The 26,804-nt window shown below is 39.1% G+C and overlaps 1 protein-coding gene across 2 annotated transcripts in view; it reads left to right on the top strand.

Moving 5' to 3' along the window:
* Positions 1 to 26,804, top strand: part of LOC125465676 (cullin-1) — a 133,184-nt gene that overhangs the window by 41,053 nt on the left and 65,327 nt on the right. For both annotated transcript variants that reach the window (XM_059638038.1, XM_048559408.2), the window contains exons 2-5: positions 3,255 to 3,545; positions 9,939 to 10,113; positions 18,478 to 18,645; positions 25,431 to 25,481. In XM_059638038.1, the coding sequence (XP_059494021.1) occupies positions 3,406 to 3,545; positions 9,939 to 10,113; positions 18,478 to 18,645; positions 25,431 to 25,481 (534 nt within the window). In that variant the 5' untranslated portion in view covers positions 3,255 to 3,405. The remainder of the gene's footprint in view (positions 1 to 3,254; positions 3,546 to 9,938; positions 10,114 to 18,477; positions 18,646 to 25,430; positions 25,482 to 26,804) is intronic.

The following is a 26,804-nucleotide window of genomic DNA, read 5'->3' as shown; positions in this document are numbered from 1 at the left end:
GTTCTGTGCCTTAATTACATATTTTGAGAAGCTTTCTAATCAAATTACAATTTACTCTGATGTTGCTCAAAATTAAAGAAGTTTGTCAGTCAAGATCTTGTTTTGCTTTGACAGTACTAGCTATTTGTCCTTTATTGGTTCTTATTCTAAAAGTCGATCTTTTGGAATAGATGCTCTTACTTTATTGATGGTCTGAAGTGGCTATGGTATGTTGCTAACAATATTACAGTCCTTTTCATATATCCATAGCTTTCTCTTGATTAAATGGCTGAGGTTTAGCTAGGAGTCTGAATCCTGAGTGACACACTGTGACCAATTTCAGAGGTGGGATGCAATGCATTTCATTAGTATCACTATGCATTTGGCTTGTAGCAGCTGTTGAACGATTGAAGGAGGGAAAATAATTACGTACATCATATTTTAACTGAAAACTGTGTCCCACTTTTAATTCAATATAAAATTGTCTCTATTCTTTTCCACAAAATTATGTGTGGGGGATAAATCAGGAGCCATTTTTGCACTTCTTAAAAAAAAAATTTTATATTTGCACTATACATTACAAACACATATCCTAAACGTAAATTCTAGTTTCTGTTCCCATCTATAGGAGCCCAAGAGAATTCTTCACTCATACCCTCCACTTGCATCCAATTTACACATAATTAAATATTTAAAGATTTTTGCCATCTGAATCTGAAGAGTTTGTTCACGCTCAGAAAGCCGTCCATGCATTCCCAATGATTTGTCAGCCTGTTTTTGACTGAAATAATGATATGCCCAAGGGGTTGGCATAAAGTACCCTTACTCCATTTACTATCTACTAAAATAAAATATATTCTATATGTAAATGCTCTTTAATAGAAGGCAGAGTACAGCAATACTTTAGAAATGTGACACAGCTTTAAAATCATCCGGTGATATATTTTTAGTAAATGCATGAACAAAATAGTGTATAGTTTTGATCTTCAGAACAATGAATGTTTCCTGCCATCATTAAAAAAACAATGATTCAGTTTGAAGCTGTTTTAAAAGGCAGTTCACCATGTCTAGCTAAACTAGTCAAGTGAAACTTGACCTGAGATGTTAACTAAGTTTTCTCTCCATAGATGCTGCCAGACATGTTGTGTTTTTCAACCATTTTTGTTTTTGATTTCCAGCATCCACAATTCCTTGGGTTTTTTTAGAAAAACACAAATTCTTCACAGGCAGGCACATCTCTGAGTAAGAGGGACGTAATGTTATCTTTTCTCAAATTGATTTGATGAGGGCCATAACCATTTAACATATTTTGTGAGAGGAATAGAATACAAAAGTTGAGAGGTTACGCTTTAGTTGTACAGGGCATTTGCGACACTATATCTGTAGTTTTATGTACCGAATTGATATCCTTCCTTAAAAATGCATTGGAAGCATTTCAGAGAAGATATTGTAGACTAATAACTGTAATGAGCCAGTTGCATTAAGAGAAAATGGCAATGCTTGTATTCATCCCGAGTTTAGAAAAGTAAGAGGGGATTTGATTGCAGCATAGAGTATCTTAATTGGGTGGATGTGGAAAGGATGTTTTCTTTTATGAGAGAATCATAGAACTAGAGGTCACTGTTTTAAAACAAAGGGGTCACCAGTTTAAAATAGAGATGAGATTTTTTTTCCCACTCAGGATTGTATGATTTTGGAATACTTCATGAAAGAGTAGTGGAAGCAGAGTTTTTTTTTAAGATAGAAGTAGATAGATTCTTGGTTAGAAAGGAACTGAAGGTCATTGGATAGGTGAGAATATGGAGCAATCAGATTAGCTATTCTACTGAATGGTGGAACAAGCTCAAGAGACCTATTCCTGCTATTAATGGGTTGTTTTAGTTATTCCCCTTATGAGAAGGCCTGCATTTGAAATCTAGAAAGGAGATCCCATCTGATTCTACAGAATCCCCTTCTGTGTGATTTAAATTAGTCCAGCTGGATGTATCAAAAGACATATAAAAGGGTAGGCAAGATGGAGAGAGAGTGGGTGTGGGTGGGTGGGTACGTAGGGAGGGGGAGAGAGACTGAAAGAGTCAAATGGGTGTGAAAAAAAATCTCAATTTACAGCAGTAATAATTGTTTCCCAGCCTTGTAGAAATTCAAATACAAGGAAGTGAAATATTATTAAAACTCAGTTGTTGCAATTTCTTATCAATCTGAGAGTGAAGGGCTAGGTTTACTTTTGCAAGGCTCTAGGTAAAACTCAAACCCTCCATCATTTCGTGGTAGTTCACAGTGCTTGCTGCGACATCATTAATAACTTGGTTTTCTGAGCATAAGCTGGGTGTGAACACTTGTCCCTGAGTGCCATTGTAACAACACTTGAAGCTGCCACCATTCAAAGTAATGTAACCTACTTGGTTGCACCCTACCTTCACTATTTACTCCCTCCACTACCATTGTGCATCTAAAAAGTGCCCTGCAGCAATTCACCAAGGCTCCTTTGGCAACGTTTGCCAAACCTGCAGCCTCCACCACCTGGAGGACAAAAGATGCATGTGAACACTACCACTTGCAGGTTCCTCTCAAAATCACGCAGTACCCTGCCTTGGAACTTCATTGATGTTCATTCACTTGCTGGGCTAAAATCCTGGAACTCCCTCTCTAGCAACACTGTGGATGTATCTGACTCCCTTGACCCCAAATGGACTGCAGCATCACCTCAGGACCAATTGGGGAAATGAAATAAACACTGGCCTAACCAGCACAGTTCACACCCCATGATTGAATGAATAAGAGCCCATATCTAAGTAATCCTTTTGGATAACTGATCATGGCAAAGTTCAATATGTTGCAATTTATTGGTTTTTTGCAATTATTTAAAAAATAATCACCCAATTGTTTTAAAACTGTAAATTTGTCCAGAGTAGTTATAAATATTTAATATGTGACATTAGTGCATTTTATTAGCGCCACAGGGACCTAATATGATGTCATCATCATCAATGATCGATATGACAGCCTGGACTTAACAAGCTTTGTAGGTCCTGCTGTATGCTGAGATCAGCTTAACAAAACTTCATTATGGCACTTCGATTTAAAATTTAAGGTTGCTAGTTGGTTGCTGGCATCACTTTGGTTCACACAATGTTACAAACTTCAGGTGTTGAATACAGAAAACTACTCTTTAAAAATGGCATGAGGTGCAGTTGAGAAAGTATTTTTGTAATGTCAATGAAAATTTAAAAAAATTTAGATAATTTTCTCACTTGAAACTTCTCTTGTAATTACAGGTTGGATGAGATAACATCCATCTAGTCAGAAATAAAGTTCGTTGGAAGTTAACAGCAGGAAACTGAAAGGAATCTATACTGCTACTTCTCATGGAGGCATAACTCGATTAGCTGTGAACTTTGCTGTAGAAAACTATAAGGAAAACACAAAATGTCATCAAACAAGAGCCAGAATCCTCATGGGCTTAAGCAGATAGGCCTGGATCAGATATGGGATGACCTTCGAGCTGGCATTCAACAGGTTTACACCCGACAGAGCATGGCAAAATCAAGATACATGGAACTATATACGTATCCTGTTACATGTTCAGCATTTTTGTTAACAGCCATCAGTTATAACCTTTTGCTTGCTTACGAGAATTTAAGTGAAAATGGCAGAATGCCTGGAGGCAGAGTTCTGTAAATATTTTTTGAAAATCTCAAAAATCTATTTGTATAATAGAAAATGTGCTATGAAGTAACAAATGTTTCAATCTGGGTTGTATGTCATAGCCATTATTAGTAAAACAGTAAATTAAGGTATTATTTTAGTGAAAAGGCGAAAGGACGAGGGACAGTTTCAGTCTGTCCTAGTTTATGGAAGATAAAGGCTTTCTGTAACTCTTGATGCATTGTGATAAATGGTAACCTTACTGGGTTTCGGGGAATTGGGCTGGGTAGCCCTAAATTCTAGTAATCCTCTCCCACTGAAGTAGAGCTTAAAATCTTGGTTGTTCTTGTTTAGGAAAATCGGATCCATGTTGTTAAAGGTATTTAATTCATAGAACATAGAGCAATACAGCGCAGAACAGGCCCTTCGGCCCTCGATGTTGCGCCGACCTGTGAACTAATCTAAGCCCATCCACCTACATTATCCCATCATCATCCATATGCTTACCCAAGGACTGTTTAAATGCCCCTAATGTGGCTGAGTTAACTACATTGGCAGGCAGGGCGTTCAACGCCCTTACCACTGTCCGAGTAAAGAACCTGCTTCTGACATCTGTCTTAAATCTATCACCACTCAATTTGTAGCTATGCCCCCTCGTACTAGCTGGCATCATCATCCTCTCACTGTCAACCCTATCTAATCCTTTAATCGTCTTTATGACTCTATTAAATCCCGTCTTAGCCGCCGCCTTTCCAATGAGAACAGACCTAAGTCCCTCAGCCTTTCTTCATAAGACGTTCGCTTCAGACCAGGCAGCATCCTGGTAAATCTCCTCAGCACCTTTTTCTAATGCTTCCACATCCTTCTTGTAATGGGGCGACCAGAACCACACGCAATATTCCAAGTGAGGCCACACTAGCGTTTTGTACAGTTGTGGCATGACATCATGGCTCCGGAACTCAATCCCTCTACCAATAAAACCTAACGCACTGTAAATCGCCTTAACAGCACTATCAACCCGGGTGACAACTTTCAGGGATCTATGTACAAGGGCACCAAGATCCCTCTGCACATGCACACTACCAAGACTATTTCTATTGACCTAGTATTCTGCCTTCCTATTATTCTTCCCAAAGTGAATCACCTCATATTTATCCGCATTGAACTCCATTTGCCACCTTTCAGCCTAATTGTGCAGTTTATCCAAGTTTCCCTGCAACCTGCAATATTCTTCCACACTGTCCACCACTCCACCAACTTTAGTGTCATCTGTAAAATTACTAACGCATCCACCTATGCCTGCGTCCAAGTCATTTATAAAAATGAGAAACAGCAGTGGTCCCAAAACAGATCCTTGAGACACACCACTAGTAACTGGACTCCAGGCTGAATATTTTCCATCAACCATCACTCGTTGCCTTCTTACAGAAAGCCACTTTCTAATCCAAACTGCTAAATCTCCCTCAATCCCATGTCTCCATATTTTCTCCAATAGCCTACCATGTGGAACCTTATCAAAGGCTTTACTGAAGTCCATGTACACCGCGTCAACTGCCGTACCCTCATCCACATGCTTGGTCACCTTCTCAAAAATCTCAGTGAGGCTTGTGAGACATGACCTGCCCTTGACGAATCCATGTTGACTGTCTCCAATCAAATTATTACTTGCTAGATGATTATAAATCCTATCTCTTATAATCCTTTCCAAAAGTTTTCCTACAACACATGTAAGGCTGACAGGTCTATAATTACCTGGGTCATCTCTACTGCCCTTCTTGAACAAGGGCACAACATTTGTAATCCTCCAGTCCTCTGGTACTAAACCTGTAGACAATGAGGACTCAAAGTTTAAGGCCAAAGGCTCCACCACCTCCTCCCTAGCTTCCCAGAGAATCCTTGGAAAAATCCCATCCGGCTTAGGGCATTTATCTACCTTCACACCTTCTAGAATTGATAACACCTCCTCCTTACTAACCTCAATCCTTTCAATTCTAGTAGCCCGTAACTCCGTCATCTCCTGTACAATATTTTCCTTTTCCTGAGTGAAAACAGTTGAGAAATATTCTTTTAGCACCCCACAGGGTCCACACACAACTTCCCACTTCTGTCTTTGACTGGCCCTATTCCTACCCTAGTCATCCTCTTATTCCTCACATACCTATAGAAAGCTTTAGGGTTCTCCTTTATTCTACCTACTAATGTCTACTCCTGTCCCCTCCTTGCTCTTCTTAACTCTGTCTTTAAATCCTTCCTAGCCAATCTGTAACTATCCATCGCCTCATCTGAACCATCTTGTCTCATCGTCACATAAGCTCCCGCTTCCGCTTAACAAGAGATACAATTTCTTTAGTAAACCATGGTTCCGTTACCTTATCACTTCCTCCCTGCCTGACAGGGACATGCCTATCAAGGACATGCAATATCTGTTCCTTAAACCAGCTCTACATTTTGATTTGTCTCCATTCTATGCATCCTAAGTCTTGCCTCATCGCATGATCCATCTGACATACTAGAGTTATAGCTTTTCCAGTCAATGTTGGGGAAGTTAAAATGTCCTATAATGACCACCCTGTTCCTTACACTCCTACCCAGAATCGTTTTGCCAATCCTCTCCTCCACATCCCTGGAACTTTGCGGAGGCCTATAAGAAACTCCCAGCAGAGTGACCGCTCCTCTCCTGTTTCTGACCTCAGCCCAAACCACCTCAGTAGATGAAAAGTCAAAAGTTCTTTCAGCCATCGTTATACTGTCCTTGACCATCAAAGCCACACCTGCCCCTCTTTTACCACCTTCCCTGATCTTAATGAAAGATCTAAACCTTGGAACCTGCAACATCCGTTCCTGACCCTGCTGTATCCATGTCTCCGAAATGGCCACGACATCAAAGTCCCAAAGCCATTGGATATGGATAAATATTAACAATTTAATTTTAAAGAAAAAAACAGTAATGCTGTTGATTCTGGGATATGAACAATTCCCTGTTATACTGTGATTTTTAAAATTCACTTGTGGAATGTGGACTTCATTTGTTGGACTAGTGTTTATTGCCTGTCCCTAGTTGCCCTTGAGAAAGGTGGTGTTGAGCTGCCTTTTTGACCCAGTGTCGCCAAGTGCTGTGGACAGAATTACAATGCTGTTGCAGAAGGAAATCCAGGATGTTGACTCAGAAGCAGTGAATGGGTGGCAATATATTTACAAGTCAAGAAGAACTTGTAGGTGCTGGCGTTCGTCCTTCTAGATGCTTTCCTCATGGATTTGAAAGTGCGGCGTAGGGATCTTTGGCAAATTTTTGCAGTGCTGCAATATGGTTCGTACTACCCGGCATCCATGATGGAAGGATTGAACATTTGTGAATGCGGTGCCAATCTTCTTCAGTGTTTTTGGAGTTGAACTCTTCCCTGCGAGAGTGGAGTCTTCCGTCACACTCCTGACTTGTAGATCATGGACAGGGTTTGGGGAGTCAGGAGGTGAATTACTTGCATATTATTCCTATCTTCTGACCCGCTCTTGTAACTGCTGTATTTATACGGTGAGTTCAATTTGGTTTCAAGTTAGCGGTAACCCTCAGGATGCTCATAACGGTGAAATTGTGGTGTCAAAATGTGGTGGTTCGATTGTCTCCAATAAGAGTCATGCAAGAATGCATGAATGGTGATGAATGATAGAATAGCATGCACCAGAGCAGAGTTAAGGGTTTTGTGCTTGTGTATGATAATCTGAACTGTACAAGATGTTACTACATCAATGTGATGTTTACAGTATTTGGTATTAGCTGTCCTTGTTTCCTCACTGAAATTGCCAGTACAAAATAAGATCGTATTTCGTTGTGCACCTACATCTATTGTGAATTGGATTGGGAGTATTGTCAATCTAGTTTCTTTTGGATGTGGTCCTGCAGTACTAATCAAAACAATACCGTCAGTTTGTTAGGAATTGGTAGTTGGCCCTGAGAGTAGCTGCCATTGGAAATGTACATTTTATAGTGAGGCTGGTGGGAGTGGTGCCGTTCTGAAGTTGGGGCAGAGCTTGTTGAATTTTGTTTTTTTTTCTTAAAATTGTGCCTATTTTTGATCTGTTTGCTTAAGCTATGCTGCTTCATTTTCCGTTTTCTAGCATTAATGCCTGCGTATTAATGAGTGCATCATTTTTCAACAGTGGGAAGAGAAAAAAACAATTGGATTATCAACCTGCTCAGTCTTCACCATGGTAACTTGTTAGCATCATTTGAACTAGCTCTATCCCACTGCAGTCTGTCAACCAGATTAGTATCTTTCAGCTACTGCCTTAGATTTGGGTTTCTCAAGTTGGGTTGGAGATGTTGCATCTGCAATGATCAAATCTCTACAGATGCAGAAAGACTGAGCTCTTCATCACAAATGCAAACACCAGTTTGTAACATTGTCCTGTACTCTGCTGTGATAATAATGAACCTGTTGTTTTCTTTGTTGTTACTGTATTGAAATAGAACGCAGCTTCATGAATTTAGACAGGCAGAATACTGCTGTCAGTGGACCTAAGCTTCTCCATAGGTAGCAGTGGAGGTGCTCTCTTACAACCATGAATTGACAAGAACTTCCACTATAACACTGGCCTCACTGTAGAAACCCTAGGACGAGTTGTATTTTGAGTGAGATGTAACTAAATGTTTAATAGCTTCATAATGTAGCCATGCAGTTTACTCGCCACAAAATACTAATTTTTGTGTTTCTGGAAAATCACATTTATTCAAGTTTGTTTAAGAAAAAGAAAAACGTTTGAGAATGATTTTTTTGTTTTATAAGTGTAAATTTGACTTCTGTCTTAATAGAGTCTCTCATTCTATTTGCTTTCTAGCAACTTTAAATTTAATGTGAAGAGTTTTGTATTCCTCAAACTTCCTGGTTGTGTGTGAATATTTCCAAAGTGAATAGTTGTCTATCTTTTTAACATTGTTGCTGTCTCACAACTCATCCTGATACATTTGCTGGGTGAGAAGAATCAAGAGCCCATTTTTGTTGCCCGACTCCTTCCTCTGAAAATTTTGACAGATGAATGAATGTGTTTCAAAATAATAATACTAGTGGTGCAAATGCTGATTGAAGAAGGGAATGTTTTTTAAAACAGTAACGGAAAAGAATTTTAAATGAATTGAGGTTAAAATTAAACTAATCATTCTGCTTTGTTGGAAGCATGACCCACCAGTTATGTGACAGTGTATTCCAAACATTAATTATTTTATCAGAATAGTAGGAACTGCAGATACTGGAGAATCTGAGATGACAAGGTGTAGAGGTGGATGAACACAGCAGGCCAAGGAGCATCACAGGAGCAGGAAGGCTGATGTTTCGGGCCTAGACCCTTCTTATTTTATCTTCAGGTTTAAGTTGACACTTAATTCGGTAATTGTTTCCAGGTTATTTTATGTACAGCATCAAATATACTTGTACGAGGTTGAATTTAAATGGTCGTGAAATAAGCAAGAGACTTTAGGGAGTGTGTTTACGAGATTAATGTACTCTTGGAATTTATTTCAAAGACTTTTCTTTTGGGAGCTTATTTTAGCTTGTAACAAATAATTAGTTACTTTTTGATTCTGGAAATGTATCTAAGAATAAGGGGTGTTCTCAATAAAATAAAAAAAAACTGCTTCAGAAGGATTTAGGCCTTGGATATCTAAATGGAAAAGGACTTGTTTCAAAGATGCATCCGTCAGACTAGCTATTTAGGCATTTGTTGTGGTCATTTATGTCACTTGCACTGATTAGTGTGCTTGGTAATGGTTGTTTTAAAAGTTTTGTAACACATCAAAGTATTTGAGAACAGTTTTTAAATGCATACTTGTATGAATGATTTATTTCAAATTAAGTGATCACTAGGTGTAACCAATTTGAAAAAAAATTAGTGTTTTACCTAGTTCATTCCTGTAGCTAATATATCAAGTGAATAAGTTTTTAGTTTTCTGTATCATTTATATTTGTATTATTTTCAGTTTACTGAGTTAAGATCTTTGAGTTGATATGTTTTTAAGCATGTTTTTGGCAGTGTAGGATTGTAGTCTGTTACTTGATCTTAATTTCAAATGTAATTGTAATCATAATGCATCAGGTTTAAGTGCAAGAAAGAATCAAAGCATTTAAACGGCCTGAGCTTTATAAGCCTTCTATGAATGTGTATATAGTGTAAGATCATTTAGGGCTTAAAATGTTAATAAATTTGACTTAAAGCAATGGTATGTGCAAATGAATCTGTTAAAATCAAGCTGCACTGGTTAAAGTTGTTTATTTTATTAAGACGTAGCCACTCTCTCTTTCTTGCTGCCTTAACTTTTTCTGCAGTCATGTTTATAATTATTGTACCAGCGTCCACCAGTCAAATCAAGCACGAGGAGGAGGAACAGCTGCTGCCAAAAAACAGAAGGGCCAAACCCCAGGGGGAGCCCAGTTTGTAGGGCTGGAACTCTACAAACGTCTAAAAGAGTTTCTGAAAAATTATTTGACGAATCTTCTGAAGGTAAGAGGACTGTTTTCTATATAAAACCCATTTTAAAAAAAAAGTTAATTTACAACTGTGTCCTTTTCCTTTAAACCATGCAGTATTGAGTATTCACTACCATATTTTTTTAAGCTGATATCCCAAATTTTCATAGAGCAGTCCAAGGTTTATAATTTGTGATGAATTTGTGAGGATGTGTCAGCCTTTTAGATGTATTTATTGACTATTGAGACCTGGAACTTCAGGTAGATTATTTGGAAATAATGCAATAATTGTGATAAGCAGATGGGCAGCAGACTTTTTGTTGAGAATAGATTGTGGAGGCTGGCCAGGAATGTGTTGGAAGAGCCGCTGCTACTTTAAAACTTAACAAATGATGCAAGTTCAGCAGTGCATGAGCTGAAACATTGACCTTCCCAACAGGAGATTTCAACCCATCCAAAACAGGATGTCAGGCAAAGATTTGGATAATTTCGAAGAAGTTGAATAGTTGTAGTTGGTGAAGTAATGCTGCATTTTGTCAGTGTCCGTGTGGAAACCAAGGTTATTTCCAGATCACCTGAGCGACAACATGTAGCTGACAGAAATAGAAGGGGTCAAGTAAACCAGGGAATGCTCAGGCTACGATTAGGTATGTATTGAAGAAGGTATGCAGTTCCTTGCAGTAGGGTGCCGGTGAAGAGGTTTGAAGGAGGATAGTGTTGTCGACCCTGTTAAAGGCTGCGAAAAGGCATGTAAAAGGGATGCGGTCATAGTCAGGATATTATTTTTCAATTTTGAGCCATTTTAGTATTAGGGCAGGATAAGAAACTCGCTTGGAGAGAAGAATTTTAAGGAGGAAAATGATATGGGCATAATCTTCGAGGCTGTTGTTTTTGAGAAGAGCAAGATGGCGAATTTGAAGGTGGTGAGGAAATGGTGCAAAGAGTCCCAAATAAATTTAAAATAGACAAAATGAATCAGAAGTTTGTAATACTGTCTGTAAATGGTTTGAAGCCAGTTAACAATATTTCCAGGAGTTGGATGCTCTTGGCTTGCTAATTATTGCTTATCCCTATCAGGAGGTGAGGAACCTATAATAGATCAAAAAGCATGTGGAATACCTGGCATACTAAACGACACCTTTCAGAGTGAGTATTAATGTAGATGTTTCAGCTGAATGATTTGAAGTACAGAGGTTTTTAAAGAGTACTGGGGAATGTAGTGGAAAGTCCTGAGATAGGACATATGTTAGTTATATCTGTCTGAGGATGGGTCCGTTGCTTCTTACTTCATGTATTGTGGTCCTGGTCTTTCCTTGTCTCTTGCTCATAAGTGTCTTTCATTTTAAAGCTCATTTAAGCAATATGATGAGAGAAAACAATGCATAAGATGGTTTCCCGTTGTCTTCCTGTGTGCTTAAAGGCTCTACAAATCCTCTTTCCATAGATTGTTCACCTGTAAGTAGCAGTTGACCCTTGAACTCCTAGCTCTCATCATTGAAAAATCTCTGATCGTGCTGTTGACCATTGCCTGTATCCCTGACTTGATTCTTACCTGGGCTGGGGTGAGTCATAAGAGGACAGGGATGATTACTCTCTGAGGTCTGAAATGACCTTGTTACCTTAAGGCTGGAGTAATTATAAGAGGAAAGGTGATAATTTTGTTTTCTTTACTTGCCCTATTAACATCGGGAAAATGGAAATGGTAATAACCAAATAATTATTAATGAACACTGACTGGAAAAAAAATTGATACGATGGTTATAATCTGAAATACTTGTAACTGTCCAAAATGCCTTATTGGTAATCACTAACACGTAGTTCTTGGAACTTCTACTAGGGAATTTATTATGTCTACAAGCCCAAGGTTTTCCTCAAGTATATTATGATCGTGACTTGTTTGTATATCACCAAGACCTTTTCTCAATGTTAGGCGAACATAAAGGCACATGATGTTGGAAACAGAGAAAAAATCCTCTTCCTAGGCTAAAAAGATTGGTCTTTTTTCATATATAAAACCTCTTACTGAAATACATGATTAAATAAAAAATAGACAATAGACAAATAGGTGCTGGAGTAGGCCATTCAGCCCTTCGAGCCAGCACCACCATTCATTATGAGCATGGTTGATCATCCACAATCAGTATCTTGTTCCTGCCTTATCCTCATAACCCTTGATTCCACTATCTTTAAGAGCTCTATCCATCTCTTTCTTGAAAGTATCCAGAGAGTTGGCCTCCACTGCCTTCTGGGGCAGAGCATTCCGTATATCCACCACTCTGGGTGAAGGAGTTTTTCCTCAACTCTATTCTAATTTTTTTTTCTTTTTTTATATAAATAAGGGGTAGTCCATTTAGAACAGATCACCAGGAAGCTCAGTTTTCTGACCACAGATATGTTGAAACCATGATTTTGAGACTCATGTATTTGACCAAGTGAAGCGCAGGTTTCTTATGTGACTTGTTAAATGCATTGGGGGATTTTAGATCAGTGACTAGAATTTAGAACTTGGTATCACAAGTGATTTGAGGCAAAGAGCTCAGAAGGTTGCAAATGGAAACTGGATGCGAGAAGGAAATGGAAAGAATCTGAGATTGGGTGGCTGGAATGGAAGTGCTTTGTGTGGAATCTAAACTTAGCAAATATAACTGAGCTTTGAATATACTGTGTCTTTACTGTGTTTCATATATAATTCTTGTTTTGTAGTGTAGCTTACATTCCATTATTTGATGTCCAATCATGCTTGTTTAGGGAGTATTGAAAGTCAACCGCATATTATGGGACTGGAGTTGCATTCAACTCGACTAAGTGGCAGTGGCTGGCCGGTTCTTTGAAGGCTTACTAGTTTGCTTCTGAATTTGTGTCAGTGTTAATAACACTTTATCTGTTGCCAGGTCACAAATTTACCAAACTTATTTGATGCAATTTCACAACCTGCCATGATAAGACTTGGCATTTTTGAGTTGTTAGTCAAATACCATAATCACTATGCAGTATAGTTATACTTTTAATCTTACTGCAGAATAACAAATCAGGTTTTCTTGGAGTTTGACACATTAAACCCCTTGATAACTAAATAACCAGATTACCCAGTTATACTTTTAATTTTTTATACTGTTACACGTTGTACTTTTTTTAAAACTTTGCCCAGCTTGGTCTTTTTCAGTACTATGAAAAGGACCTCTCCGTCTAACCATGAAATTCATGATTAAGGTTAAACTCAAAAAATCTTAATCTATCTTTTCTTTTTCAGATAACTAGCATCTACTACTTTAATTTAAAGCTTTCCACTTGCCAGATCTAATCTGAATAAACTGACCTGTTTCTAAAACTGGATGAAAACTCTTTAAATGTTGTACAGCCTGATTATTCGACGAAAGGCTATTTAAAAAGAAAATAACCCCATAAACCTGCCCCTACCTTATCTGCAAGGTTAATGAATAATCTGCTCTCTGGCCTTTTGGTAAGATATAATTGGACTATTCTGACTTCAAATAATCTGTTTTGTGTGTACTCATCCAGGGCCTGCAAAAAGGAATTCCATCTGGTACCTTTCAGATTCCATAAGGCTTTTCAAGTCAGTTCACAGCCAATGATTTTTGAACTGTAATCAGTACTGTTGTTAAAAGTAACATAGCAGGAATTTGCACACAGCAAAATCCTACAGATGACAAATGAGATACATCTTAGTGATATTGGTTGAAGGATAAATCTTGGCCATGATACCAGAAAAACCATTTGCTCTTTCAACAGTACTGTGGGATAATATGCTCCTCCATTGAAGCCATTTAACATCTTATTTGAATCATATTTTAACCAGATGTGTTTCAGTCTAGGTTTGAACCTATAGCCTTCTGCGCATGGTGATGATGCCCTAACTGAGCTAAGGGCAGTTCCAAGATTTAAAAACCGAAAACCTTTCAGCAATACTTAGCTGATGAGGCAGCGTTATTGGAGAAAGAAATTATTAATATTTTATGGTGATGATCTTTCATTAAAATTGGGGTGAAGTTAGAAATATAATGGATTTTAAGCAGATGAAATTAGGGGGTTAGGGCTGTTGAGAATGGGGTCGAAGATGAGAGACAGTAAAAGACTACAATTTGCTGTGCAGAGCCTTTTGGATTGGCAATGAAGACCACGTTTTTTAAAAATGCATTCAGAGAAGTTATGAATGAAGGAATTATGAACTCTTGATGCCTAACAACAAAAACAGAAGAAAACCTGGCTAAAACCAAAACATGCTAAGAATTAAAAAATGAGAGCAGAAAGAATAGTCAGAAACTATTCAACTTATTGTTGAATCTCAAAGACTGCAAGGCGTGCATTCAAAGCATTGAGGCACTGCTCTTTGATTGCTTTAATACATTACCCGCATTGACTTTGTGGCTAGATCAGTGATGTTATTTTGAGAAGATTGCTTAAAATCAGTCTGAAAACCAAAGAACATCCAGCAATCCACTTAGGATGGATGATATCAATCTCCCAACAACTATGGAAATGTTGACCTGTTTGGTCTGTTTTCATATTCCTTTGCTGACTGTTAAATTTCCTGGCACCCTTGTGACGGTCACCCGGAAGGAATAGTTCTTCCCTGTCCACCTTAACAAAACAATCTCCCTCCTGTAAAGTCCTTTTGATTTTATTTGTTCCAATATAAATAGACTCAAGCTATTAAGAACACGCTATGCCAGACATCATTCTGGCGCTATTTCAAAGGCACCATGATACCGTAGTAGTGATATCACTGAACTAATAATCTGGAGGCAAAGACTAATTTGCTGTCAAGAGTTGGATTCAGATCCCACTATGGCAGCTGTATAGGGGCTGAGAGAAGTTAAATTCAGTTACGAAATCTGGAATTGAAAGCTAGTGTAAGTCATAGTGACCGTGAAACTGTCATAAAATATCATAAAACCCAACTGGTTCACTAATGAGCTTTCAAGGAAAGGAAATCTTGCGAGCACCTGATTTGGCCTACATGTGACTGCAGAGTTACAACAATGTGGTTGTCTCTTAACAGACTTCTGAAATAGCTGCTTTAACCACTTGGTCTGAGGGCAGAAACAAATACTGGCCTTGCCAGCGATGTCCACGTCCCATTAAATAACAAATAAAGGCGCAGCAAGTTTTTTTTATTACTAGACATCCAAAGCTAAACACCATAGTTTAAGCCAACCTAATATTTGTATCTATAATGTGTGTCCCAATTTATAGTTGTTATTAGATATTTTATAAGTTTAACTACTGCATTCAGGGAGCTATTTATTTGGACCTCCAGGTGTCTATTCAGCACGCATTAATGGGTCTTTCCATTAAGTGTATGATTCATTCCTTGTCTTTACTGTAAAGATACATTGTTCTCTCTTTGTCCACGTTTAAATTGCACCTGTTAACCAGTTGAGAGATAATGGGAACTGCAGATGCTGGAGAATTCCAAGACAATAAAATGTGAGGCTGGATGAACACAGCAGGCCAAGCAGCATCTCAGGAGCACAAAAGCTGACGTTTTGGGCCTAGACCCTTCATCAGAGAGGGGGATGGGGAGAGAGAACTGGAATAAATAGGGAGAGAGGGGGAGGCGGACTGAAGATGGAGAGTAAAGAAGATAGGTGGAGAGAGTGTAGGTGGGGAGGTAGGGAGGGGATAGGTCAGACCAGGGAAGACGGACAGGTCAAGGAGGTGGGATGAGGTTAGTAGGTAGCTGGGGGTGCGGCTTGGGGTGGGAGGAAGGGATGGGTGAGAAGAAGAACCGGTTAGGGAGGCAGAGACAGGTTGGACTGGTTTTGGGATGCAGTGGGTGGTGGGGGGAAGAGCTGGGCTGGTTGTGTGGTGCAGTGGGGGGAGGGGACAAACTGGGCTGGTTTAGGGATGCAGTAGGGGAAGGGGAGATTTTGAAACTGGTGAAGTCCACATTGATACCATATGGCTGCAGGGTTCCCAGGCGGAATATGAGTTGCTGTTCCTGCAACCTTTGGGTGGCATCATTGTGGCACTGCAGGAGGCCCATGATGGACATGTCATCTAGAGAATGGGAGGGGGAGTGGAAATGGTTTGCGACTGGGAGGTGCAGTTGTTTGTTGCGAACTGAGTGGAGGTGTTCTGCAAAGCGGTCCCCAAGCCTCCGCTTGGTTTCCCCAATGCAGAGGAAGCCGCACCGGGTACAGTGGATGCAGTATACCACATTGGCAGATGAGCAGGTGAACCTCTGCTTAATGTGGAATGTCATCTTGGGGCCTGGGATGGGGGTGAGGGAGGAGGTGTGGGGGCTACACTTGTCCTCACACCTCCTCCCTCACCCCCATCCCAGGCCCCAAGATGACATTCCACATTAAGCAGAGGTTCACCTGCACATCTGCCAATGTGGTATACTGCATCCACTGTACCCGGTGCGGCTTCCTCTACATTGGGGAAACCAAGCGGAGGCTTGGGGACCGCTTTGCAGAACACCTCCACTCAGTTCGCAACAAACAACTGCACCTCCCAGTCGCAAACCATTTCCACTCCCCCTCCCATTCTTTAGATGACATGTCCATCATGGGCCTCCTGCAGTGCCACAATGATGCCACCCAAAGGTTGCAGGAACAGCAACTCATATTCCGCCTGGGAACCCTGCAGCCATATGGTATCAATGTGGACTTCACCAGTTTCAAAATCTCCCCTTCCCCAACTGCATCCCTACACCAGCCCAGTTTGTCCCCTCCCCCCACTGCACCACACAACCAGTTCAGCTCTTCCCCCCACCACCCACTGCATCCCAAAACCAGTCCAGCCTGTCTCTGCCTCCCTAACCGGTTCTTCTTCTCACCCATCCCTTCCTCCCACCCCAAGCCGCACCCCCAGCTACCTACTAACCTCATCCCACCTCCTTGACCTGTCCGTCTTCCCTGGACTGACCTATCCCCTCCCTACTTCCCCACCTACACTCTCTCCACCTATCTTCTTTACTCTCCATCTTCAGTCCGCCTCCCCCTCTCTCCCTATTTATTCCAGTTCTCTCTCCCCATCCCCCTCTCTGATGAAGGGTCTAGGCCCAAAACGTCAGCTTTTGTGCTCCTGAGATGCTGCTTGGCCTGCTGTGTTCATCCAGCCACACATTTTATTATCCTGTTAACCAGTTGACATGTTCCACCAGCTGTTTAATTTTCTGTATATCCAGAGCAAAATTGGACCAAGCAATGACTGTGAGCAAGTACATTTGGTGGATTGTTTAATGGAAGGTGTGCTGAAGAATACTTTGAATGGGAAAGATGTAGCAACCAAGAGGTCTAGGAATCAAAAGTATTCTAAGCTTTCAGTGTATTCTCTGATATGAAATATGTATCCTTTCAGCTCATTCAACAGGATGTTAAAAATTGCACTCAGAAGCAAGAGAGTTCTGGTGTCCTGGCCATCATTATTTCCTCAATCATTATACAACTGACAGATGACGCCTGCATTATTTACCAATTTAATAATTATGTACATCAAAGTAAACAATTGTGTGCAGCTCTTCAATATATTGTGATATGTTAGAGGTGATAAAATAAAACTAATTTTATTACAAAGCATTACAGTAAACTTTACATCTTAAATTTCTTAATGTAGAAAAAAAAATTTATTAACCTCAAAACCTAACAGTTAGTTTATCTTTATTCATCTTCCACAAACCTTGCTGTGAAAGAAATGAAAAGCTACAGAATCATCTCACCTGCAGTGACATTCTGTTTAGTCACCACCTTGATGTTAGACTAACTGTCAACTTGTGGTCTGTTAGTTTTCTGGACAAGAATATTGACTCTTATCGTTAACCATAATGGTCATGCAATAGTATTTAATGCTTCCGGAGTGTTTCTAAAGACATGATGCCTTTGGAGCAAGGTGAACATCAATAAAATAATTATTGAGCAGTGTATATTGCCTCACCATTATTTATATTTGAACTTTATGCATGGTATGTTGGGGCCTTAGGAAGTGTTTTTGACCTCAGCCCCAAACTTTTACATTTCTGACCAAAACTGCTGCCTTTGCAAACAGCACCTCCATTGTATAAGTGGCTGTAATTGTGCAGTTGCATGAACACAATGAAAGATCTTTTTTATCAATATTTATTAGAATAAGTTGGTTATAGGTTATTGTGTTCCTCCTGTTAGAAAATAACACTGTAGGCATTTCAGGTCAGATGAGTAATTTGGTTTTTCTTCCTGATGTAATGTGGCTTATTAAATCTTTTCACAATTATCTTCTGAATAAGGTGATGTATGTTTCTGTGGCATGTAACAATGTGACCTACATGGTTTAATTTGTAAATCCTAAAAAAAATTCATTGTTGGATCAGTTTGTAAATATTTTGTGCACTTTTGATTCATGCCGCAAGCCGTTGACAAAAGAGGAAAAAGTTTGTCTTTCTTTTCTTCCGTAGGATGGTGAAGATTTGATGGATGAGAGTGTATTGAAGTTTTATACCCAGCAATGGGAAGATTACAGGTTTTCTAGCAAGGTATTGAATGGAATCTGTGCCTACCTCAATCGACATTGGGTCCGTCGTGAATGTGATGAAGGACGTAAAGGAATTTATGAAATATATTCAGTAAGGGACTGTCATTTTTCATTTATAAAAATTTATAACTGAACCGGTTGTGTTCTTTTTGCCTGTTATCATGAACTAGTTGGAACCATTTATTTAATTTGATAGAATTTTCAAATAAGTGGCCACAATATTTGGTGTCACCTAGATTGTTATGAAAACTTAGTTACTTTAATAACTCTGTTCCTGAACATGGTTGATTCCGAAGTGAGTTCAGCAAAGCATTCCATTGTATCAAACACCTCTAGAACAAGACACCACCACTATCTTATCAAGGAGGAATTGAAAGTTTGATGTTACCTCTGAATTCCAGACACAATGAACAATATCTCTTTCAAGAAAAGCTCCTGTAAGAATAAAGATGTTAGTTTGAAATCCAGTCACTTTATATGTAGGAATGACGTAGAAATGGTTTATGTCACATTAATTTCAGTTCACACCGTGTCTTGTTTGTTGATGCGTTCAAATGCTTAGCAATCCAGATCAGGTGATCACAGTAACTAACTTAATATAGTATTTTCCCTCTTTATTCTTTCCTCACTAATTACTCTGAATATTTCACTTCCTACATTGGGTCATAGAATCATTCAGTACAAAAGAGTCCCTTCAGCACTAGATCTGCACTTAGCCACTTTCCAGCACTAGGCCCATTGCTTTCAATGATGTGATGTTTTAAGTGTTCATCCAAGTGCATTTAAAAGTTGAGGTTACTTGCCTTAACTGCATTCCGGACTCCTCCACCCTCTGGGTGAAAACCTGTTTCCTAAAATCCTCTCCAAAGCTCCTGCCTTTCACCGTAAAAGTGTGCCCCCTTGTTTTGACCCATTAAGGAGAATAGTTGCTTTCTGTCAAACCTGTCCATACCCCTTGTAAATTTACACAGTTCTATCAGATCCTCCTCAATCTTCTCTGATCCAAAGAAAACAACCTAAGCTTATGCAACTTTTCTTCATAGCTAAAGTGCTCGATCCCAGACCTTTTACATGTGGGTCCTTGAAATTAACTTTTTGTTAGGGTTGAAGCAAGTAGATTGCTCATGGAACACAGCCATTAATCATAAGCCACTTGAATTGTACATAAGATAAAATGTTTTATCGAAAAAAAACACACGTTAGTTTTAAACAGTGGAATCTGAAATGATAACTTAGCTTTATGCAATATTTGTTGACTGAAAGCATCAAAATCAGTTGAAATGTGACATCACAAGCAAGAAATGGCTTAATATATATTTGACCATTCTAAGGCACGCAATAAGATTTAAAACAGTTTAATTGTTGCTGTAGATAGTGAAAAAAGGATAGACTAGCATTGGAGGCAGTTCAAGAGGTTCCTTAGGTTGTTTCATGGCTTGAAAGTGTTGACTTATCAAGCACAGTTAAACAGGTTAAGGCCTTTATTCATTAGAGTTTCAAAGAATGAGAAATGATCTTATTGAAACAAGATTCCTAGAGCACTTGACAAGTAAGATGTGAAGAAGATATTTCCATTAGTGGGGGAAATCTCAAATTTGCATATATAGCTCCAGAATAAAGTGACTAATTTAAAACAGATGCAAAGGCATCCCTTCTCCTAGAGGGTAGTCAATGTCTGGAATTCTCTACTTGTGGAGGCTACATCACTAAAGATTTCTAAAGAATAAATAGGTAGATTTTTCAAATACTGGGGATTTGAAGACTTTGTGGAGCTGGCACAAAAGAGGAGTTGAGGCTTGAGGCACATTAGCCAAGACCTTGTTGAATGTAGGACAGGCTTAAGGTTGAATGGCCTATTCCTACCTGTGTTTCCTATAATCTTATCAAAGAATATTAAAATGTCAGTGATGACTTTATATCTCTTCACATTGAATTGCAGTACTGTTCATTCTCATCCGATAATTGACATTGGTTAATACTGAAGAGTAAATGCCTTTCTTGGGTACCAGTTCAATTGTTAAGTCTATCCGAATCAAAAAAATGGTCTGATTCATCTGCAATAGTGAAAGTAAAGTAGGTCATCCTTATACTAAGACAAGGGAATGAAATTCATTATCTGACACTTCCTGTGCTCCATTTGTTGGTGGTGGCTGCTCATGATGGTGCATTACTGATAATGTCACAGGTGTCGTGCCATAGATGGAATGAAGTCTCGATGGGATTGAGATGTCAGTGAGTGTGAGCTCTTGGAGCTGAGCTGTTGATAGGTGTGAACTATAAAGGCAAGTCTGAGTAATGATGATCATGAAATGGCTGATTTGCCATTAGTTCGGTCATCCCTTCAGGAAAGAAAATCTAACTTTCCTGTTCGCTTTTGTGACTCTAATTCTTCAGCAGTCAGTTACCCTCTGAAATGGTGGAGCAGAACAAGCTGAGTAAGAATGGACTACTGGGCGCTGAAGCAGGCCTGGGAAATGACAAAGCTTCTCCATTCCTCTTTTATTTAGACTTGTATTTTGAATGGTTGAACCGTATTTTTCACTAAAGTTCATTTGTAAATTCCCCATGTGCAACTCACTCTAATACTGAATTTTAATAATTAGTAATTTCCCAGTTTCCATTATGGTCTGTGCTAATTTAACCAATCTCAGCGAGGCAAGCAGTTCATTTTAAAGGCATAAGGACTTGTAAAATCCTCACTAGATTTGGATACTTGTGCTGTGCTTGGGAGAGCTGTTCCACAGACCTGCTAAGCATAAGTCTAATATTGTCACTTACTTAACCATAACTTAGAGCCAATCTCCCAGACACCGCCATCAACATACTTGAATATGTTCTGTCCCATTAATGGGGCAGACCACCGATTTGCCAAATTTTGCAGATTACTCACTACCACTCTGCCTCTTCTGATAAAATTAGTTCTTCTCCATGTTGAAAACAATTTGCTAAAGGCATGGAGAGTAACCTGGGCACAGAATGTACTGTTAGTGAGAGACTTCAGTACCCGTCACCAAGATTGGCTTAGTAGCACCATCACTGACCCAGGTGGCCAATTCCAGAAGGATGTTATCTGCCATGGTAAGCTGTAGCACATGGTGAGAAAACTAAACATGGGAAAAACCAACTAATTCTTTCCTTACTACTCATCCTATTGCATCTGGAATGAGTGCAGCTCTGACATCTCTCAAAGCTTGAACACTCAAGGACAAAACCTGTTTGTTTGGCACTCCATAAGCTACCTTCAGTATTCACTACCTTCACTACTAATGCACAGTAGCTGCAATGTACACTATCTAAAAAGATACACTGCTGCAATTCATCTAAGATTTTTCAGCATGATCCAAATTGCTGTCTCTCCTACCGAGAAGGACAAGGACAGTGTGGGAATGCCACCACCTCCAAGATACCCCAAGTCCCATACCATCTTGACTTGGACCAATATTGCCGTTCCTTCACTGTCTCTGGGTCAAAATCCTGGGCCTCCTTTGCTGACATTATTGTGGGGACCCTGCAGTTCAAGAGTGCAGCTCGCTGCTACCTTTTCCAAAAATTATTAGGAATGGGCAATAAATGCTGGCCTTGCAAGTGATGCTCACAGCCCATGAACAGATAAAACAAAAATGTATCTTCCCCTTATTGTGTGATCCTTCCATTTATGGTATGGTTTGCATGATTCAGTGAAGGCCAAAGCATAAAAATGAATGGAATCTGGTATTCTATCTGGGTTTAACGATGCTGCACATTTTATTAATGATGATTCGACTTAATGGTTGGTTAGTTTGACTTCCTACTTTTGTGTCCCATTAATTTAAAGCTAATTTGGCGCAGGATTTGACAACCAGAGTGGTGAAAACAAAATGGGTCCATGTGTAAGATGCACAACCATGTACACAGACCAGAAATGGTGTTTAAAAAGCACTTGGAAGACATCACTGAATTGCAAATGACTTGTTCATACCTCAGATGTTGTGCAGCGTAGTGTTTTTGGTTTTCTGTGCTGATGCTAATTCTGAGCATATTGAGCAGACTGCTTTACCACAGTTCTTGGAAATTGATATACTGCATTCAATAGGTGGCAAGCACAAGTGAAATATAGCATGGAACTTGAATGCATAGTGATTTGTTTAACATGTGAGCTATTTAAACTCTACACACACACTCTACCCTCTGAGGAAATAAATTCCCAGCTTCATTTCAGATGAAAGTACCTTCCTTTTAAACAGTGTTCCCTAGTTGTAACCTTTTCCATAAGGGGAATCATTCCATTTGCCTTTCTAAGAATTTGCTGAACCTACATGCTAACTTTTTTCTGATGCATCTACTTGTGCGTCTCTGTATCTGAGTTCTGCAGTCTTTCCATTTAAATAATATGCTGCTTTTCTCCTTCCTATCAAAGATGCCAAGTTTACATTTCACACCCTTTGTTGACTGTCATTGTGATGACACATAGAACATAGAACAATACAGCGCAGAACAGGCCCCTCGGCCCTTGATGTTGTGCCGACCTGTGAACTAATGTAAGCCCCTCCCCCTACACTATCCCATCATTATCCATATGCTTATCCAAGGGCTGTTTAAATGCCCCTAACGTGGCTGAGTTAATTACATTGGCAGGCAGGACGTCCCATACCCTTACCACTCTCTGAGTAAAGAACCTGCCTCTGACATCTGTCTTAAATCTATCACCCCACAATTTGTAGCTATGCCCCCTTGTACAAGCTGAAGTCATCATCCTTGGAAAAAGACTCTCACTGTCCACCCTATCTGATCCCCTGATCATTCCAGATTCCCACCAACTGCTGAGCAAATACATTTTTTTTCAAATTCCTCTGAAATTCCTACCCCTTATCCTAAAACTATGCCCTCTTATAATTTACACTTCAACTAAGAGGAACAGTTGCTCTCCATTCATCCTGTCTGAATCCATCATAATCTTGATACCTTAATAAAGTCTCCAATGTGTTAGAGTCATAGGGCCCTACAGCATGGAGACAAGCCCTTTGATTCAAATTGGTCCTAACCTATTTTTGTGTCATCAACACATTTAGCATTGGTACACTTGATCCCTTCATCCAAATGTAAATAGTTTCCTTTTTACATCCACTTTTCTATTTGCCAACTCAAAAATAATCCATTCATCCTTGGTCTTTTCCCTTCTCCTCCCCCCCCCCCCCCGTTAGCTGACTAATCCTCTGTTCATTCTAATATGCTGCCACTTGCACCATGATCTCTGACCCTGTGTAATAATACTTGTAGAGCTTTTTCAAATGCCTACTAGAAATTCACACTAGTCACTTCTGCAGTTACCCTGTAATCTACATAACCTCTTAGTCTTTTTTTTAGAAGCAATTCCAATAAATTAGTCATACACTGTTTTCCTTTCACAAAATCATGTCGATTCTATGTGATCATGTTGTGATTTCCCAAGTGCCCCACTGTAATAGATTACAGCAGTTTCCCTATGACAGCTGTTAAGGTAACTACTCTGCAGTTTCCTCCTTTTTGTCTATCTTCTTCACTGAATAAAGTAGTATTTCTATTTTCCAATCTGATGGGACATTTCCAGAATCTGGGAAATTTTGAAAAATTATGAACAATTTGCCGATTATTTCAATGTCATCTTCTTTTAAGATTTTAGAGTGAACCCACCCAAACACGGGGACTTGTCAGCCTTTCGTTGTTTTAAATTCCTTTTGTCATTTCATCTTGAACTACTTTTAACTTATTTTACTTCTGGACCATGGAGGATACAAGTATCTTCAGTACACCCACCGCTTTTAATTCCCAAAATACAGTCTCTGCAGAGGACCACTGTTTGTTTTACTCTTTTTCTTAAAATACCTGAAGCGACTCATAGTGTTTATTTTTCCATTTCTATCAGTTTTTCTCCGGTTATCTAATTTTTCCCTCTTTTGTTATTTGCTACTTTTTATTGTTCTGTTGATCCATTAATCTTGACAGAATTGATCACTTTCTTTCAACGTAACACTATATTTATATTCCTTTGTTAACCCCAGAAGATGTTCCTTTCCCCTGGAATTTTTTCTCTTGTAAGAAAGTTTCTTTGCTGAGTGTTATGAAATTTAAAATACAGTCTTAATTTGTTACTGTCACCTTGTCAATTGGCAGACAATGTGCAAGTACAAAGTTTTACATCAACTGATTACCCTTCTGAAAGTAATATGTGATATTGTCCTGATGTCATAATGAATTTGGACCTAACCTACCTATAAGATATATACTGACTGAATATTTAAGTAACAAAGAGCAGACATTAAATTGTCATAGAATTTTACATCATAGGAGGGCAGTTAGCTTACTGTAACTGCATGCTGTTTCCATTCCTGAGGCCTTTGCCAATAAATCTCATGATTTAATTTTTTCAATTTTCATCTATGACATCATGAAAGTTTCATTTTTTGCTGGTAGCTGTGCCCTACCTTTCTAATTCACTCCATTCAAAAAAAATTGCATTCACTCTAATTGAATTTAATTTGAATTAATATTCTCTAGTTATTAACTTGTGACCAAAGGAAATAAATAACAGAATTTGATAGAATTTCTAACAAACATGATTTAAGCACCCTCTGATCTAATGGAAAATCTCAAATTTCAACACTCAGACCTCATTCATGATATTATAGTGAATCTGAGCCTATCTGTAGAATGTAAGAGTATGAGAGCTATTAGTTTATAAAATAGATATTTTATTTTATGTAGTTTATAAAACCTCTCCAAAGAATGTTAAATCTATCAGTTTTTTTATTTTTGAACATTTACAGAAGACTTGTTACCATTTGGGAACAATGGTTGAAAGCCATTTATTTGTCAGCAATCATTGCTTCACAATTTTGCTTTTTGTTTTATATCTTACAGCTTGCTTTAGTGACGTGGCGGGACTGCTTATTTAGACCTTTAAACAAACAGGCAAGTATCTTACCATCACTGTTCATTTACCAAAAAGTACAAAAATTTATTGATCAAATGTTTTTATCAAGGTGTGTCTTAAATGTAAATTTATTTCAAAATGTAAATACCTAGTAGACTGGTACAGTTGTTTCTGTTTAATGCTGATTTGCATTTTTATAGCTATACAAGCCTGTATTGCAACACTGTTTATGTTGCAAAACTGAATTTTGTTTTGGCCACTGGACTGTTAATGCAAATTCCCAGATAATATTGAGAAGAAACTTCTTCACCCAGAGGGTTATTAATCTATGGAATTCCTTGCCTGGTGAGATAGTTGACGCTACTTCAGTCAACGTTTATAAAGCTAAGGTAGATTTTTTTGAATAATAGAAGAATTAAGGGATACATTGGGAACTCGGGTAAATCGATCTGACTCCACGAAAAGACCAGCCATGATCTTAGTGAATGGCGGAGCAGGCTTGAAGGGCCAAACAGCCTACTCCTGCTCCTAGTTCTTATGTTCTGTGGACCCTGCTTTGAATCACACCACAGCAGATGGTGGAATTTGATTTCAATAAAAATATCTGGAATTAAGAATCTGCTGATGACGGTTGAATCCAATGTCAGTTGTCAGAAAAAATAGATTTGGTTCATTAATGTCCTTTAGAGAAGGAAACTGCTATCCTTAACCTGGTTTGACCTTCGTGTGACTCCAGACCCACAGCAATGTGGTTGACTCAACTGCCCTCTGGGCAATTAGGGATGGGCAATAAATGCTGCCTAGCCAGTGATCCCCTCATCCTGTTAGTGAATAAAAAAAAGTGGACATTTTAGCTTGCAGTTCCAAAATGTCTTTTTCAAGAGGAGTGATACTGCCAAAAATGACTACAGATGGAAATTGAGCTGCTTTCTGGAGAAAGAGACCAGCAAATGTAACACCTGAAAATGCAAAGGGCACCGCGGCTGCAACCCTTCAAACAGAAGAGGCAACTCAAAACAGACTGTACTGTGATTTCTTGTGACTATGAAGGTAGTGAGGGACTGATGACCCTCTGCTCAACAGCAAGCTGGCCCCTGAGGATTATATCCCAAACAACAGAAACGTCTTGTTTCCCTTCCCTTTTGAAGAATGCATAAGGACAAGAGTCATAAAGCCAGTTTCAAATCTACTGGAGCTTGCTAGTGGGACTGATTTCTCTGCATCAGTGGATTAAATTATCCATTTGTAGTAGTCTGGGTGCAAGCATTAGTTTGTTTTGAAGGCCATTGTCAAAGGGGTGACTTGGAAAATAGTTCTGTCTGAAAGGAAGAAGAAGTCTTACTTTGTGCGCTAGCAGTCAG

Source organism: Stegostoma tigrinum, chromosome 2 (assembly GCF_030684315.1).
Source record: "Stegostoma tigrinum isolate sSteTig4 chromosome 2, sSteTig4.hap1, whole genome shotgun sequence".
Classification (NCBI taxonomy): Eukaryota; Metazoa; Chordata; class Chondrichthyes; order Orectolobiformes; family Stegostomatidae; genus Stegostoma; species Stegostoma tigrinum.
Note: the sequence above shows the minus strand (reverse complement) of the source record. Positions and strands in the feature narration are given on the sequence as shown.